Source organism: Dryobates pubescens, chromosome 29 (assembly GCF_014839835.1).
Source record: "Dryobates pubescens isolate bDryPub1 chromosome 29, bDryPub1.pri, whole genome shotgun sequence".
In the NCBI taxonomy this organism is placed as follows: domain Eukaryota; kingdom Metazoa; phylum Chordata; class Aves; order Piciformes; family Picidae; genus Dryobates; species Dryobates pubescens.
The window spans coordinates 1,986,932-2,003,850 of record NC_071640.1 but is presented as its reverse complement, the minus strand read 5'-3'; the positions used below and the strand labels follow the sequence as shown (position 1 = coordinate 2,003,850).

Genomic DNA, 16,919 nt, shown 5'->3' with positions numbered 1-16,919 from the left:
GAGCTCAGGAGGCAGCTGGTGGCCAGTGATAAAACCAGGGCCACATCCAGCCCTCAGGGTTTGCAGCTGACAGCCCTTCAGTTGAAGGCCTGAGTCACACATTCCCTCCAAGCTAAGATTGCTGGGGGCTTTGGGATTGAGGAAGTGGGGCTGAGGGGGTGGTGGCCCCAAAAGATGAATTGTTGATCCTGACAGCCACAAGGGTTGTGTTGTATCTCCTGCAAGAGGCATACTATACCTGCTCTAGTTGAAGATATCCCTGATTCCTGCAGAGGGGTTGACCTTTAAAGGTCCCTTCCAAGCCAAACCATTCTGTAGAATGATGCTGTGAGAGAACTTGCAGGCTAAGGGCTAAATCCTGCTGACTGTTGGTGGTTGTGCCTGCTGCAGTGGGAACACTTACCTAAGAAAATTAGGAGTTTGGTTTGAAATAGGTCATAGTATGTGGTGGCTGCTTCCAGACTTGCAGTAGCAAGGTGTGGTGTGATTAAAGATGTGCCAGAGCTGCAAGACACTCATCAGACTCTGTATTTGTCTCCTCAAGATGAGGAGAAACTTCTTTGGTGAGAGGGTTCTGGAGCCCTGGAACAGGCTGCCCAGAGAGGTTGTGGAGTCTCCTGCTCTGGAGACCCATCTGGATGTGTTCCTGGGTGACCCTGCTCTGGCAGGGGGTGTGGACTTGATCTCCAGAGATCCTTTCCAACCCCTACCACTCTGTGGTTCTGTGAGGAGAGAATGCAGCAAACTCCACTGGTAGAGCTTCTGCAGCTGTTTGTATCACCACAGGGCTGAATCTTGCTCGCTGCCTAATGACTGCAAGAAGAGCTGGGAGCTAAAATGCCTTGGTTCACTTCTCAAGTCTTTCACTTTGTCTCTGCATGACCTCAAGTTCCTTTCCCTCTCCCTGCCCTGTGGTTTCTTTGCAGTAATGCATTGATAAGGTGTTTCCAGCACTCTGTGGGGCACTCTGAAAGCTTTAAGCAGAAGGTGCTGTTGAAATGCGAAGCAGCATCAGTCCTTCTGAGCCCTCCAACCCTGCTGTGGTGGCACTGTGCAGCAGACATGGGGATATTCTCTGATCCTCTAGCCAGTTGTTTCCTTAAGTTCCATTTGAGGTGGGAAATCTCAGCTGTCCCATGCATACTGCCTCTGAAACCAGAGGTCACAGCATCACCAAGGTTGGAAGAGACCTCAAAGATCGTCAAGTCCAACCTCTTGCTCTGTCAGCTCTGCCCCTGATCCAAGGCCCCAGGAAAGGAGTTTTGTCCATCTTTTTTTTCCTGAGTAACTTCCAGAAGTCAGAGGTGAGGTCTTGCCAACAGCACTTGATGGTTTTCCTCAGAGCAGAGTTTGAATTTGGGATGCCCTACTTGAAGTACAAGGAGGTAAGATAGTAAGTTGGTCAACAAGGAGGAGTGGAGGTCACAGTGACCTGAGCTCCATTTCCAGTTGTCCTGCTCAACTTTGGGCAGAGGTTTGAAGGGGGAGAATGCAGCTCACAGTGCAGAGCCCTCCCTTGGATGCTCTCTGTGGGATTTTTTCCACCCTGCCCCCCCAGTGTAAGGCTACTGCCTGTGCAGCAGGTCTGCCTGGCCCTCAGCTGGAGGTCTCAGGATGTGTCCATTGCTGTTATCCTCGCTTTGCAAGAGGGGAAACCTGAGGTAGGCTGGAGAGTGCCTGGCTCAGAGCAGCTGGCAGTGGCAAAGTCAGGAATGCAATCCTCCTCCTCTGAGTTTTGAGTCTCACATTTAGTGTTCTCCAGCTGCAGTTCCTGGCCTCTCTCTTCTGGATGTTGCCACATCTGGATGTCCACTGAGCCTGACTGATTTACAGCCAGGCTACTACAGGCTGGATCTAAATAAGGGGCTGGGGCAGGGATGTCTGACTGACACCCTGGTTCACCATGACCACACTCTCAGGATGGGGCCCTTGCAAGAACAGGAATGCTCCATCATCTCTGGCTTCCCCTTCCTCAACTGAGACAAGAGATAACTTCTATTTTATAAAGAGAAGAAGCCAGCAGCCTTGACCACTGCTAAAAATCCTACCAAAGCTCCCAATATAGAAGGCTCTGGGATGCAAGATAAAGTCCTATTGCTTTAAAATTATTCGAGAGGAAGGCAGAATCCATGGGGCAGGGACTTCTGACTCTTCATGAAGGAGCCTTGAGCCTCAAGAGTTGTGTTGGCAGTGCTGAACGTGGCTGCTGTACTTAGAACTTGCTTAGGAGCCCTTGATGCACAGTGGAATCAAATGGGCTTAGAGGCTGCTCCTGGTCTGGAGAGGAGCAGATTATTGGTTTGGAGCAGACACAGCTGTGAGAAATTTGGCCTGAGAGTGGTGCAGAAACCACAGGGGTGTGACTCATCTCATGTAACTTAGATGTCTGCAGATACCAGGCTCCTTTTCTCTTCTGGGAGAGAAGTAGGTGCATTGTCCTGCTTTAGATCTGTGCTTTAGGAGGAGCTCAGCTGCTTCCTAGACCTGTTGCTTTCCAGAAAAGGACCCTCTGAGGGATTAGCTCACACTGGAGAGACCCTGGGCTGTGGTGCTGCTGCAGAAGGATTCCTGCCTCGTTCCACAGAGGGCCTGGGACAGTACTTGCAACAGGCAGCTAATTGTGAGCCCATCCTCCTAGCACAGGGTCAGGCCTTGCACCGGGGCCAGCTCTCAGTAAATTCCTCTAACACAATCAGCACCCAGGTCAGCAGAGCTCAACCAAAGCCCAAAAGGTGGCTGGGATGCAGGGTGACAGCTGTCCAGGTGGTCCGGAGGAGCAGTGAGCTGCTGACAGTGTGGTGAAGCTGCTGATCCAACACCAGTTCTGTCCAAGCAGAGGCTGTGCCATGTGGGAACCTTTCCTTGCCCTCCCTCTCCTGGCTGAGGGATATGGACAGGGAGCTTGCACAGGTCCAGGGGAGCTCCTCCAAAAGAGGAGAATCTCTCTGCTGCAATCATACTGATTTGGTTATTGCTGCCCTAAGAGTGGGTGTGAAGAGGCATTTGCTGACATCTCTTGCAGCTCAGATGGGAATGGTCAGGGTTTCCCTCTTCTATTCACTTGGGGTTTTTACTATGGGATGGAGCAGGTTCAGAGGGCTGGGACACCCCTTCTGCAAAGACAGGCTGAGAGAGCTAGGGTTGTCAGTCCTGGGAAGAAAAGGCTCTAGGGAGACCTTATTGTGGCTTTGCAGTACCTGAAGGGGGGGGGCTACAAGAAATGTGGGGAGGGACTGTTTGCAAAGGCCTGCAGGAATAGGGCTGTGAGCAGGGGTTTGAAACTGGAGCAGGGGAGATTTGGATTGGGCATTAGGAAGAAGCTCTTTGCTAGGAGGGTGGTGGAACATTGGAAGGTGGTGAAGGTGACATTCCCTGGGGACATTCAAGGTCATCCCTGATGGGGCTCTGAGGAACCTGCTCTAGTTGCAGAGGTCCCTGTGGACTTCAGGGGAATCAGGCTAGATGCCCTTTAAAGGTCCCTTCCAACCCAATGATTTTATGCTAAAGCAATTATCTGTGCACCAAACTCAGTGACTGGTGCTGCTCTCAACTGTTGGATTCTCCTCCTGAAGCCAGGGAGGAGGCAGTGTGGGGAAGAAGTGCTGCTCTAGGCACTGAGCAGGAGCAGCTTGCTCAGCAAGCATCTGAACTGCTGCAAACCCAACTCTGCCTTCTGGGCAGCCTTCCTACAAAGACCCCGTGCATTTCCCCAGGCCCCAGTGTTCACAGCTGCAAGTCTCCTGCTGCACTTACCAGGGCTGTTTGCAGAGATGGGGGCTCCCTGCTGATGCCTGGGTGGCTGACAGCCCTTTCCTGCCAATCTGTCTGTTGTTCAGATGAAGTGGTTGGAAAGTGCTCACTCTCCAGTTCCCTCTTCGGCTCAGGCACTCTGATAAGGCCTGGGCTGTCCTATCTTGCCCTGGGAGCTGTTCCTCCTCCCTAACAGGCTCGCTTCACCAGCTGACAGTTAGCAGTTGGCAGTGCTTGATAAACTTATCAGACCAAAGCTGAGCCCAGTGCATGCTCAGCTCCTCCCCAGCCCCAGATTTCCCCATTCCTGGGGACTGTCTTTGCTCTCTGCCCGCCTCAGTCTGGTATGGTGAACACAGATCACCCTTGGGCCAGCAGGTCAAAATCAGCCCAAGGACCAGATTGAAAAGTGCTTGAATTGAAGCAACACCTTTTAAATATTCCTCAGCACGAGGAGAAACTTCTTCACTGTGAGGCTGCTGGAGCCCTGGAGCAGGCTGCCCCAGAGAGGTGCTGGAGTCTCCTTCTCTGGAGACTTCCAAGACCCATCTGGATGCATTCCTGTGTGACCTGCCCTAGGTGATCTGCCTTTGGCAGAGGGGTTGAGCCCAATCTTCAGAGGTGCCTTCCAACCCCTACCCTTCCATGATGCTATGAACATCCCACTGGAGATCATAGAATCCATTCCCAGCTCTACCTCTCCTCCTAGAATATTATTCACTGATGGAAATCCCTCTCGTGCCTGCTTGATCCTCTGTTTCTGCTCACACCCTGTTTCTCCATGCACTTGGCAGGTTGGTGGCTTTAATGGAGGGGCCTTGCTGTGCAGGCTTGGGGGATTTCTTTCCAAACCAGCTGCAGAGGGAGGCTGCTTTGCTGCATTCGGATTCTCTCACTGGGCAGTGGTGCTGCAGCAGCGCTGGGGCAGCCTGGCCGCGCTCGAGGCTGCATTGTGCGAGGGGCTGCGTGTGGCAGATAAGGAGGGGGCAGTCCCCTTCCTGACTATCTCACCGTTGAAATAAACAAGTGAGATGAAGGGGAGAGGGGGAATTATTATCCTCCTCTTACAGATGGAGGTGAAGCTTTCTGGGAGCTCCACGGTGTGCCGAACAGCTTCGGTGCTCCTGCGGTGCCCGAGGTCAGGCAGGAAGCGTGAGGCAGATCTCAAGTCTCAGCTCAGGGTTGCAGCCTCAAGATCATGGTGGCCATGGTGGCTGTTGGAGAGAGGTGGCAGGTCAGGAACCTTGCAGGGATCTGTGTTTTCTTAGCCCTCATCCAGCACAGAAGCAACTGATTTTTAACTATCACTGCCTCACTTCGGAGGGGCTGCTCTGGGTTGTCTTCTCTGCATGCCCAGGGCAGAAAGTGGCAAAAGAGCTCTGCTCTGGGAGCACAATGGGGGCTAAAAAATTGCATGTGGTGTACACATGCAGGTCTAGCTCCCTGTCTGTTCCTGGGCTAGGCCCTTACCAGCAGGCAGGAATGTTTGCAGCTATTTCTGGGAGGCTAAACCCTTCAGGCTTCCCCTTGTGTGGGGTGCTGGTGGGCTAGAGCTGACCTGCACCACCTACCCCTGCATGGCCCTGCAGAACGACCTGCTCTGAGGACAAGGGACTCTGCCCTTATCTTTTTGACACTGGAAGTGTTTTCTGGTGAAGCCTAGGGCGGGAAGCAGCTGAACTCAGCAAATAAGGTTTTTTCCACTACAATCTGTACCTAACTGAAGCCTAATTTTGGCTTCATCTCAGCTGCTTTCAGACCTTCCCTAAGCACTGTCAACACAACATGCAAACTGTCAGGGTGTTGCCTTCCCTTGGATTCCACTCCATGGAGGTTAACAGAATGCAAGCTGCTCTCGTGGCCAAGGGCATCCTGGGGTGCATCAAGAAGTATGGCCAGCAGGTTCAAAGGAGGTTCTCCTCCCCCTTCTGCCCTGCCCTGGTGAGGCCACATCTGGAGCATTGTGTCCAGTTCTGGGTTCCCCTGTTCAAGAAGGACAGGATGAAGATGCTGGGGGTGGAACTGGACCTCTTATGATGAAAGGCTGAGAGAATTGGGGCTTTTTAGACTGGAAAGGAAAAGGCTGAGGGAGGATCTCATCAGTGCTGATCAGTACTTAAAGGGTGGGAGTCAAGAGGATGGGATCAGGCTTTTTGCAGTGGTGCCCAGTGACAGGATAAAGGGTGAAGGGCACAAACCTGAACATCAGAAGTTCCATCTGAACATGAGAAGGAACTTCTGTCATTCAAGAGTGACAGAGCACTGGAAGTGGAACATGGAGGTGGTGGAGCCTCCATCCCTGGAGGCATTCAAAACCTGCCTGGATATGTCGCTGTGTGACCTTCTCTAGGTGACCCTGCCTTGGACTCCATCATCTCCAGAGGTCCCTTCCAACCCCTACCACTCTGTGATTCTGTAGCCCAACCTGAAGATGAGCTCCAGCTAATGCTGTGCTAGCTGGGAACACATCTCTGCTTCCTGCAGCTGTCCTGTGACTCTCTCTTCATTAGCAAGTGGAAGATGCATCCTGTGCCCCATCTTATATCTCCTCTCCATCGCGGTATTTCTGGGCTGCTGCTCCAAGCCCCTGAAGGCTGTCTGGAAGACACAGAGGCACCTCCTCTCCTTCTGACAGATGCCTGAGGTCATTGCTTTGCATGTCCCTCATTTGCTAAACAAAACAGCCCAAAGACCAGGATTTTCTTTCCCTGGCAATAAAGGGAAGGAGGTGTGAGGAGGACTGGGGAAGTGCAGGAGCCAGGGTGGGCTGGGAGCGAGGCAGAAACAATCAGCTCTTTCTACAGCCTCAAAGATTAGTTGAGATTTTGGGGTTGTGTGTGGTTTTTTTAATCTGTTTCCTTGACTGAGCAGAATCCTTGGGGTGTTTGGGGGTTTTTGATGCAAGGGAAGGTGGGGGGAAAGGAGCTGCTTGCAGAGAGGTCAGAACAGGGGAGGATTTGCATGGTTGGAGAGCAAGGGCCAGGTGTGTGTGGAGATGGTCACAGCCATGGCCTCATCCTGACTGGTGCTGAGGATCATTGTGTGGATTCAGTAGCTCTGTGGATGAGGGAAGCCTTTTGCCCACTCTCTGTAGCAGGCTGGTATCACCCTGGGAGTGAAAGGCTCTCCCTAGCCTGGTGTGGTGAGGTTTGGATGATGCTGGATCTGCTTCCTTCCCTGCTCCTCCATCTGCATTTCCAGAGCTTCAGGCAGTGCAGATGGAAGCCCAGGGAGCTGTGCAGGGTGCTGCTGTCTGCTCAGGAGCAGAGCCAAGCTGGCTCACTCCATCCTCTTCTTCAGGAGATGGCTCTCCCTGATGAGGGATTGCAGTGGCCAAGGGGCTGTGGGGTCTGCCTGGCTTTTCCTTTGAGCTGCTGACATCCATAGTCCTAAAGGAAGGCTGAGGCTCAGCAGTGCTGCTCTGAGGTCTGAGAGTGGCACCTTCTTACTCAAGAGGAAGAAATTGCTTCCAGCCTTAGTGGAAAACTCTGTAAGTGAATTCCCTCTCCTCTTCCTCCCTTCTCAGCTCACCTCCTGGCTCTGGTAGTTGTCTCAGTGGTGCCTCTGCCAGCTGGCCTGCATCCACAGCCTGTGTTTCTGGAGATATGCTCCCAGTCTGTGGGAGTGGGTCAGCCTGGATGCCCCCCCCTCCTCCCCAGGCTGCTTTGGCCTCAGAGATGCTTTCCTGAGCAGGGCTCTTCAGCAGCACACCAGCTAAGGCCATGCCAGCTTGTTTCTCTGCTGGCTGCACACCCATCCCAAGCAGCCTTTGCATCTGCTGGGGATGTGCTCTGCAGGCTCCTCATGGGTACAAGGGTGAGGCTGGCACTGCTCCAGTGGAGCTGCTCCTCAGTGTTTTCTGGGCTCAGCAACCACACTGGTGGTGAAAGCAGCTGCCTGGCCTGGAGTCCTGGGCAAAGAAAAGGCAGAACTGGGGTGATCTGTGCTTTGTTAGGGGTGAGGAGCACAACTTGAGGACAGAAGACCTCAGCTGCCAGTTGAAGGTTTCACCTCCTCTGTAGCATGGAAATCAAAGATAGGAATGGAAATCTAATGGATACAGCAGCCCTTGTTCAGCAGGCTCAGGAGAACCAGCTGCTGATTTGGTTTTATGAGTGGTTTTACAGGCAGCCTTGCCACGGTGCTGTGCCAGCACTTCCCTGCAGGATGGCTCCAAGTGGGGAGGTTCAGATGAGTCAGACACACCTGCAGTCCCCAGGACACAGACAGGGAAGTCTGTGCTGCTGTGCCTGGGTGTTCTGGGGCTGGAGGGTGTTTGTTCCTGAGCAGTTCAGACACTGAAATGCTCCTTGGATGACTCTGTTCGCAGGTTTAGAATGGCACAACTGTTTTGGTTGGAAAAGAGCTCTTGAGGTCTTTGAGTCCCACCATGACCTAACACCACCAGCTGTGGAGGACAAGAGGGATGACAAAGAGGGCTTGCCATTTTTTGGTAGCAGTTTTAATAAGCTGAGAGGAGTTTGGCTTGAGTAAAGCTTGTGCCTGGGTACCTGTGTGAGAATGCTCACTTGTGTGCCTGGGGTCACAGCAGGACCTGGGTCTGTCACAGGTTACACATCCCCCTCCCCCAGAGTCCTTGCCCTGACCAGGTCCTGGCATCACCCAGGGAAGGAAAGCAGAGTTTTAACAGGGGCTGTGATAACATCAGCTGCTGGGCACACAACCCTATGGCAGCTGCTGTGGTTGTAGCTGCAATGCCCTCTTGCTCTGCAGAGCTGACTTGCTGCCTGTCCAGCAGCCATCTGACTCCAAAGATCCATGTCCCCAGAAATCAGCCTTTGAGTGTTTGTGGCTGTTCTGGCCCTGCTCCCTGAGTTTCCAAAGGTCAGGGATTGGAACAGGCTGCCCAGGGAGGTGGTGGAGTCACCGTCCCTGGAGGTGTTCAAAAAGGATGATAGGTTGGACACAATGATCTTGAAGGTCTCTTCCAACCTGGTTTATTCTATTCTAAAGGTGTGGACATGGCCTCTGGGGCTCTGGTTTAGTGGCCATGGTGGGTTGAAGGTTGGACTGGATGACCTTAGAGATCTTTTCCAGCTCAAACAATTCCATGATTCTCTGATTTGGCTTCTTTCCTATCTAAGTTTGGAGCTTTGTTCTGCCTGGGAGCTTCCATCTTCATTTCCACTCAAACCATCTGGGGCAGTGCTGTGTTCTCTCCCTTCTCCTTTCCCCCTCCATCCCCACCACCTGCACCTCCAGAGCCTTTCCTGAAATGGGTGTTTTGGAGATGAGAGACACTGTGAGCCCAGGGACTGTGAGGGAACAGATTTATCAGCTCAGCCCCAGCAGGCTTGTACATCTTGTCACTGGCTGATAGAGTGCAATAAAAATACCCATTAGAATATGTATAAATACATATTTACAGGCTACAAGTAAAGGCAGGAGTACAGACTCTGCTTGGAGCTTCCAGAATGCATATTAATCACTAACAGCTTAGGCACAGCATAGAAGAGGAGCAAGTACACTTTGGGGCTGGGGAGGAGAACTTTGGATTCATGGCAGGGTAGCTGAGGGCAGGACAGGCCTCTTGTGGCAGTAGTTTCCCACTCAGACAGTTTCTTCTTTGCCCATGATGATGACTTTCATAAGCATTTGGAGTGCAGCTGCTGGTGCTAACAGCCCCTGCTCCAGGCTGCTTCCCACCCCTGGCGTTGTCCAAGGCCACTTGCTTGGGGATGGAGTTGTGGAGTGGGCTGTGTGCTGCCACAGTGTCCTGCTTAATGAGAGCACTTTGTCCTTCCTCTTCAGAGCTGGAGGGACTCTACAGACCTGAGTCAATGACTCCACATCACCAGGAGGGTGGAGAAATGAAAGCCCCATGCAGTGACTTGCCCAAGGTTATGTAGTGAATGCAGCAGAGCTCGGAGGGCAGCTGGCTCTTGGCTTGTGCCACTGCTTTGCTTCAACCAGCCCTTAGACCTGGAAGGAGGAGGAAACACCACTGCTCTCTGTAAAGTATTTGTAAGCTACTGGAATGCTCTGCCAGTGTCTCCAGGCCACTTCCTCCTTCAAGAGAGTGGCTGGAAAGCAGAACTCTTTCTTGACATTGATATCCAAGGGGCATTCCTGACCACCCAGTGACCCAGGATTGCCCAGGACAGCTTCAAATTCCTATGCAGTGAAATACTGTGGGACACAGCAGCCTGGATTCCCAGAGCAGCATGCTACTGAGACATGGGCAAGGTTGGTTGTGCCAGGCATGGCTCTTCCTGGAGCTTGCTTGGTTGCCACTCACCCCAGATCTTTGCAGCGTGGTGCATGTGAGGAATGCATTTAGAGACCCTTGTTACCAGCTAGGGATAGGAGCTGGGTTTTCAGTATTTTCCTCCCACTCCAGGCTAAAAATACAACACAGTTAAGTTGTCATTGGAGCACAGTAAATGCTCTGCTGAAAGAAAATTCCTTTAGGGGCTTGCTGCCCAAATTTATGACCTGGGCAAGTCTCTGATGAAGGCCTGTCTGGGTTGAACATAATCTGTGTGCCCCAGCCTCATCTTCCCAGCCATCAAAGCAGAACATGGTTACAGCACCAGCCTGGCACAGATTGTTGCTGCCCCTAGCCCAGGAGTTCCCACCTCCCACCCTGGGTTCTGCATGTGGTGTAAGTCCAAAGAGTGACCTTGGAGGAGTTCCTCTGGATTTGCACTTGAGCAGAAGATGACAGAGCTGGGCTGGTACCTGCTGCAGTTGAGAAGTGAGAGCTCCCACAGGCTTCCTTGTCACCTGCTGGGATGTGCAAGGCCCTGGGGTGCCGGAGCCCCAAAGCCAACGACCGTCCCCAGGAGGCTGTGTGAGCTTCATGAAGTGGGCAGCACCATGCTGGATGGAGGTGCTGGGGAGGGTCTCCTTCCCTGGAGCGTGCACTGGCAGGGGGGGCTCCAGCAATGGCCTGGAGCCATCCCTCACTTGAGGCTGTGCTGGGTCTCTCTGTGCCTCCGCAGATCCACCTTGCGCTGGAAGCCTTTGGCGCAGAGCTCGCAGCTGAAGGGCTTGAAGCCGGTGTGCTTGCGGCTGTGAGTGATCAGGTTGGAGCTCTGGCTGAAGGCCTTGCCACAGACCTGGCATTTGTGAGGCTTCTCCCCTGCAGGGCAGAGAAAAATAGCAAGCAAAATTCTGAGTGGGGTGAAGGGAGCTGGAAATGGCCTTCAGCAAGCTCAGACCTGACCTGCTGCATCTGGGTCCAGCCCCAGGGTCCTGCTCATGTGCACACTGAGCCAGCACCACGGGGTGAGAGCAACCAAAGGCAGCTTTCTCCAGCTGTGTGACCCACACCCTGCCTTCATCCAGGGCTGGGGACAACCATGGCATGCATCAAAGGCTGGTCAATAACCACCTCCTTGTCCCACAGAAGAGGGCATGCATCTCAGCGATGTTTAGACCTTCTGTTGTCTTACTGTGCAGGGAAGAGCAACATTGCAGTGCTTCTGGATGCTGATTCCCAGCCCAGTATCTCTGTGCCTGGCACCATGACGGACTCCAGTTGGCATTTGCTCCCTGGGAATCGCATCACAAAGGTGCTCAGAGGGCTGGAGCACCTCCCTTCTGGGGGCAGGCTGAGAGAGTTGGGGTTCTTCAGCCTGGAGAAGAGAAGGCTCCAGGGAGAGTTTAGAGCAGCCTTCCAGCACCTGAAGGGGCTCCAGGAGAGCTGGGGAGGGACTTTTTACAAGGATCTGTAGTGACAGGACAAGGAGGAATGGATTGAAGCTTGAGGAGGGCAGATTTAGGTTGGATACTAGGAAGAAATTCGTTCCAGGGAGAGTGGGGAGACAGTGGAACAGTTTGCCCAGGGAGGTTCAAGGCAAGGTTGGTCATGGCCTTGAGCAACCTGGTCTGGCGAGAGGCATCCCAGCCCGTGGCAGGGGGGGCTGGAACTGGATGCTCTTTAAGATCCCTTCCATCCCAACCCATTCTATGGATCTCTGGCTGTGGTGCTGCTCACCAGTGTGGATGTAGGTGTGCTTCTTCATGTCTGACTTCTGGTGGAAGCGTTTGCCACAGTACTGGCAGGGGTAGGGCCGTGTGTCTGAGTGGATCAGGAGATGAGTGGAGAGGGTGGAGGAACGTTTGAAGGTCTTCCCACACATCTTGCACTCAAAACTTCTTTCCTGTTAGGGAAAGAGAATCACAGGATGTCTGTGGCTGCAAGACAGAGCTGGAAGGGTGTTAAGAGGGTTGAGAAGAGATTTGATAAGCAAATCTCCTGGGCTGGTGGCCTGATGCTCGGTGCAGTGCAAAGCATGTGGGGATGGTTACTTATGGAAATGGGTTACATCTGGTGGGGTCACAGCCTGTGATGCAGACTCCTGTGCCCTCCAGGAGGAGGTGAGGCACAGAAGAACCAATAGCAATGATCCTTTCCTCCAAGGAATTCTTGAGGGCAGCCTGAGATTTGTGGGACCAAGATCTATGCTCTTCAGAGGCTCTGCCACCAAGTGCCATCAGGGTTGGCACCTAGGGGATGTCACTTCCTTTCTGATGGAGTGAGCAACAGCTGAAGCCCAAGCAGGCAGGAGGGCTGGAGAGCTGGGTCCCTGGAGAGCTGCTACCCACCTGGGAGTGAATGTTGGTGTGCTGCTCCAGGCTCACAGCATGGCCAAAGGTTTTGCCACACACGTCACAAGCGAAGGGTCGGCTCCCGCTGTGAGACCTTCGGACGTGGACCTCCAGCCCGTGGGGGGTGGAGAACACCTGCAAAACACAGTGGCAGTCATTTTTTTTCCCCACATGAGGTGGCTGTGCTTCCATCTCTGCTTTCAATTCCTCCTCTTGCTTGAGTCTTCCCTCTCATGCTCCATGGGAACTACGTCGTTCCTGGTGCCCTCGTCCCCTAGTCAGGAGGACAAGGAGGTGCCCCTTCTGAGCTGCATGCATCTGATGTATGCAGTGAAAATCACCCCAGGCCCTCCCCACCCCTGGGGGTCTCCTCTGTGCCACACCTTGTTGCACTTCACACAGTGGTAGGTCTCCATGTCTGAGGAGTAGTGCATGCTGTAGTCCAGGGGGGGTTCAGTGCTTGGCAGCAGGTGGCTTCCATACAGGCTAACTGGGTGCTCCAAGAGGGCTGACTGCATGGTGGAGGACGTCTGTCTGTAGCTGTATGGCAGATGGTAGGGATCCCAGGAAAAGCCAGGTTTGTAGAAGGTAGGAGTGTTTGCTGTGGTGGTACAGTCCTTGATCTGCAGCCCTGGGAGGCCCATCTCTGAGTTTGCAAAGGAGAAGCAGTGAGGGTCACATCAGTGCCTGCAGCTGGGCACCAGTTCAAAAGCTCCCCAGGTGCCACTTAATGCCTTGCCTGACTTTGGGAGTTGCTCTTGGTCACTCCTCCTCCTTTGATTCAAACCCTGATCTCCATACAAACTTCCTATTAGGACTTTGATTTCAAGCTGAGGAAATGTAATGGGAGGAGGGCTGCCAAGGGACTATGAACCCCCTGCCAACCCTGCTTCTTGTGGTGTTGGAGCAAGCATCATGTGGACACCACCTTGGACCTATGCAGGGCAGAGCTGCATTTGGACTTGAGATTTGGGGGCTCACTGGTTAGGAATCAGAGCACCACCCTTCAGGGAGATGCTGACCTAGAGCAGAACCACAAAGGGAAGCACAGGCTGCTCTTGATGAGCCCTGCCTGGGGCATGTTTGACCACTGACCTCGAAGTGAGAGCTGCCATTTACTGAGAATCTGGAGCCAGTCTCAGGGCTCCATAAACCAGCCCAGCCCTGAGCTCTTGCAGCTGTGGTTTTGGATACCAGACCTTGAGCTGAAGGGCCTTGCAGCATCCTGCTCAGGTACTGGACAGGGATATTCTCTTCCTTCAGTTCAGGTAGGTCCTTTTCTTGTTTGGGAACCACACATTCTAGATCCTGGATCTTGATGTCCTCTGGTGCCTTGTCTCCTATGGCTGCAATCACACAGTCAGTTTATTCTCACTGTAGTAGTTTATTCCCACGGCTGAGCTGGGCTTGTGTGCTTGGTTAGGAACTCAGGCTTGGCCGTGTGAGCCCACACTGCATTCCCTGAGTGAGTGCAGAGTGGTGCAATCAGCAGGCAATCAAGGTCTGCCCATTGCTGACAAAGGGAAATTCCAAGCAGGATGAGACAGACAAAGGGGAGAGGAGCAGGAAGAAATGACAGAACACTCAGTGTCTTCTACAGGTAGTGAAAATTAACCCTTGGGTTAATCTGAATTATTCTTTGGCTTGGAAGGGACCTCTGAAGGTCATCCAGTCCAACCCCCTCTGCAGTAAGCAGGGAGATCCTCAACTAGATCAGGCTGCCCAGAGCCCTCTCGAGCCTCACCTTCTTTTTTATCAAACTGATCATAGGGCTGGACTCTGGTTTGATAGCCAGGGCCAGAACAAAGGGTAAGCTGATCCGAGATTTGAATACAGAACATTTGAATGGTGCCCTGAAGGGAGAAAATGATTGCCCCAGCCCTGCCACTGCACGGATGGCTGTGGGAGAGCATGAAGAGGAGCAGAGGGAGAAGAGCAGGCAGAGCCAGAAGCTGTGTTGGTTGAGGTTAATATAGCATAGAGCAGCTGAACCTTCACCTGGGAGCATGCAGGACTCCTTTCACAGTGTCAGGGTATCACCAGGATTTTTTCACTCCAGGTTTAAGCTTCCTCCATCAGGAGGAGGTGATAGCAGAGTGAGGCAGACAAGATGTAGGTCCAGAGGGAATGTGGGCAGTGAGCAGAGCAAGCAGAGCATCGAGGTGGCAGAGCTTTGAGTTTGTATAAGGACAACCAAGAGCTTAGTCCACCCCCAGCTGTTAGTTGCCTGACACTGGGGATCCTTCCCAAAGGTGAGCACCTGCACACAGCAGCCAGAGATCTGAAATCTCCCCAGACATGCAGCAAGAAGCAAAAGGAGGATCCACAGCTGGCTTTGGTGGGACAGAGGGGATTTGGCCTAGAGGAAGAGGGCACACAGCAGGGGATCAGCTTGTCCTTGGCCTGACATCGCTGGGTGAAGCCCTTAGGTGCTCTTTACCCTCCCTCATCCCACTCCCTTAGCTTGTCCACTCAGTGACTGATTTGCTTTGGTATATCCTTACCAGCCCCATGGATGGCTGGACTCACCAGTGAAGGCAGAGGTCACTGGCTCCCAGGTGAGGACAGGCAGGTCATCATGCAGGCAGCGGTGCTGGTGATAGGTGTGAGCCTTCTTGCTCTTCACCAGGAAGGAGCGTGGCATCTTCCATCCACTGCTGGGCACAAACACAGCAGGTAAACCTCTGTGCTCCCACTTGTTCCCCCAGCACATCAGCAGTGAGGGGGATTAAAACTCTTCTACTAGGGACATGATTCCTCTTTAAGGTCTCTCCAGCCAGGAGTGGTTGCTTGGGTTTAGGGTTGTGGTGGATCTCAACTTGGGGGAAAATAGAGAGCTGTGGAGGGGGCTAAAATAAAAACTTATTGTGAGACAGTCTGGCTCACAGAATGCAGAGGTAGGAGAGCAGAGTGAAGCTGGGATTGCAGGTTACAGCATAACCACCTGAAGGACACTTGACAATTTACCCCAGGGTTGAGGCACAGGCTTCCTGCTCCCTTTGTGTGGTAGTGGAGAACCAGAGGGATGTTTAAATGCAGTGCTGTGCTCCAGACCACAGCTGTGTCTGTGGCAAAGTCACACCAGAAGCTGGGATCTCTCTGCTCTGGCTGCAGGACTTGGTGCATCTCTGATCTCACTCTCCTTGAGAGAACAGAGTGAGGACAGCAGGTTGGAGATCTCCCTGCCTTGGTGATCATACTGCACCTAGAAGAGCACAAGCCCAAGCCATGCCAGGAGCTCCTCTGTGACATGGCTAAACAGAATCAGAGGATAGTAGGGGTTGGAAGGGACCTCTGGAGATCATTGAACCCAACCCCCAGCCAAGGCAGGGTCACCTGGAGAAGGAGACACAGCAGCATGTCCAGGCAGGTTTTGGATGTCCCCAGAGACGGAGCCTCCACCACCTCCCTGGGCAGCCTGCTCCAGTGCTCTATCACCCCTAAATTAGAGAAGTTCCTCCTGATGTTTGGATGGAACTTCTGATGCTCAAGTTTGTGCTCCTTACCCCTTGTCCTGTCACTGAAAAGAGCCTGGTTCCATCCTCCTGCCACCCACCCTTGAAGGATTGATCAGCATTGATGAGATTCCCTCTCACTCTGCTTTTCTCCAGACTAAGAAGAGAGATGTTGCAGTCCTCTAAACAAATAATAAGGACAGAAACATGGAGAGATGGAGCAGAACATGCCCTCAGCCACGGGGTGGGGTGGGTGATCTCCTTGGCTGTAGCTTGGATTCTGGCTGACAAACAAGTGCTGGGGTGCAGGAGGTTACCTTTTGGATCTGACTCAAATCTCTCAAACGGTTGCAGTGAGGGGTTGGGAGCATCAAATGCTGAAATTTAATCATACCAAATTCCCTTGCAATGGAGCTGTTATCTCAGCTCCCCAGAGCCCAGCCCAGCCCACCCTGTGCCTGCTCCCCACAGCTCCTAACTGCTCTGACAGGAGGCAGAGAGTGACAACAGGCTGGATGCTGTGTGCAGCAGCATCAGCTGGCACCTTCTTTGCATGCACATTTGCATTTTCCTTTGTAATTGTTCTGGGCAGCAGCACTAAAAGCAAATCTTGTTGCATTTCATAGGAAAAGTCAGCAGTGAGCCCTGGCTCCCTTGGTGGGAAAGTGACTTAGGAAGTTTTGGGCTGCTCCTGTGAGCTGTTGAAGTGTAACTGACTTACTCACTACAAAAAACAAACAAGCACAAAATTTGCTCCTCTTAAGTAAGAATGAGCTGAAGTAAGGACAGAACAACCCCAGGCAGCCAGGGATGGGAAAAGGTCTGCTCTGCTCCCCCGGGTGCAGAAGTGCCCCCACACTCCCCTCCCACGTTAGACAGAAGCCACAGCCCGGCAGGGTTTGGTTTAAAGATCCAAGGGCCACGTTCACAGCGGTGCCTCCAGCTGAGGGGCCGTGCAGTGTGGGATTCCGAGGTCTGCTGGGGGCAGCTGGGTGGCTGTCCAGCACAATCAGCTGCTCACCAGCCCAGCTGCCTCTGGAAATGCAGCTTGAGCTGACTGCTTCAATCTGGCCTCCCAAGATTCCCACTGTCTCTCCTCCAGGGACAACTCTTGGTGTCTCCCTATTTATTGGCTTT

At 53.0% G+C, this 16,919-nt stretch overlaps 1 protein-coding gene across 1 annotated transcript; it reads right to left on the bottom strand.

Annotated features, from left to right (window-relative positions):
* Window positions 1-9,743: 9,743 nt before the first annotated feature.
* On the bottom strand, window positions 9,744-15,010 carry GFI1B (growth factor independent 1B transcriptional repressor). Its single transcript, XM_009896200.2, has 6 exons — window positions 14,857-15,010; window positions 13,527-13,673; window positions 12,711-12,973; window positions 12,325-12,462; window positions 11,714-11,879; window positions 9,744-10,855 (listed from the first exon to the last, which is right to left on the bottom strand). Exons 1-6 carry the CDS (start codon window positions 14,969-14,971, stop codon window positions 10,677-10,679), a joined length of 1,008 nt encoding a protein of 335 aa, XP_009894502.1. The 5' UTR covers window positions 14,972-15,010; the 3' UTR covers window positions 9,744-10,676.
* Window positions 15,011-16,919: the final 1,909 nt, after the last annotated feature.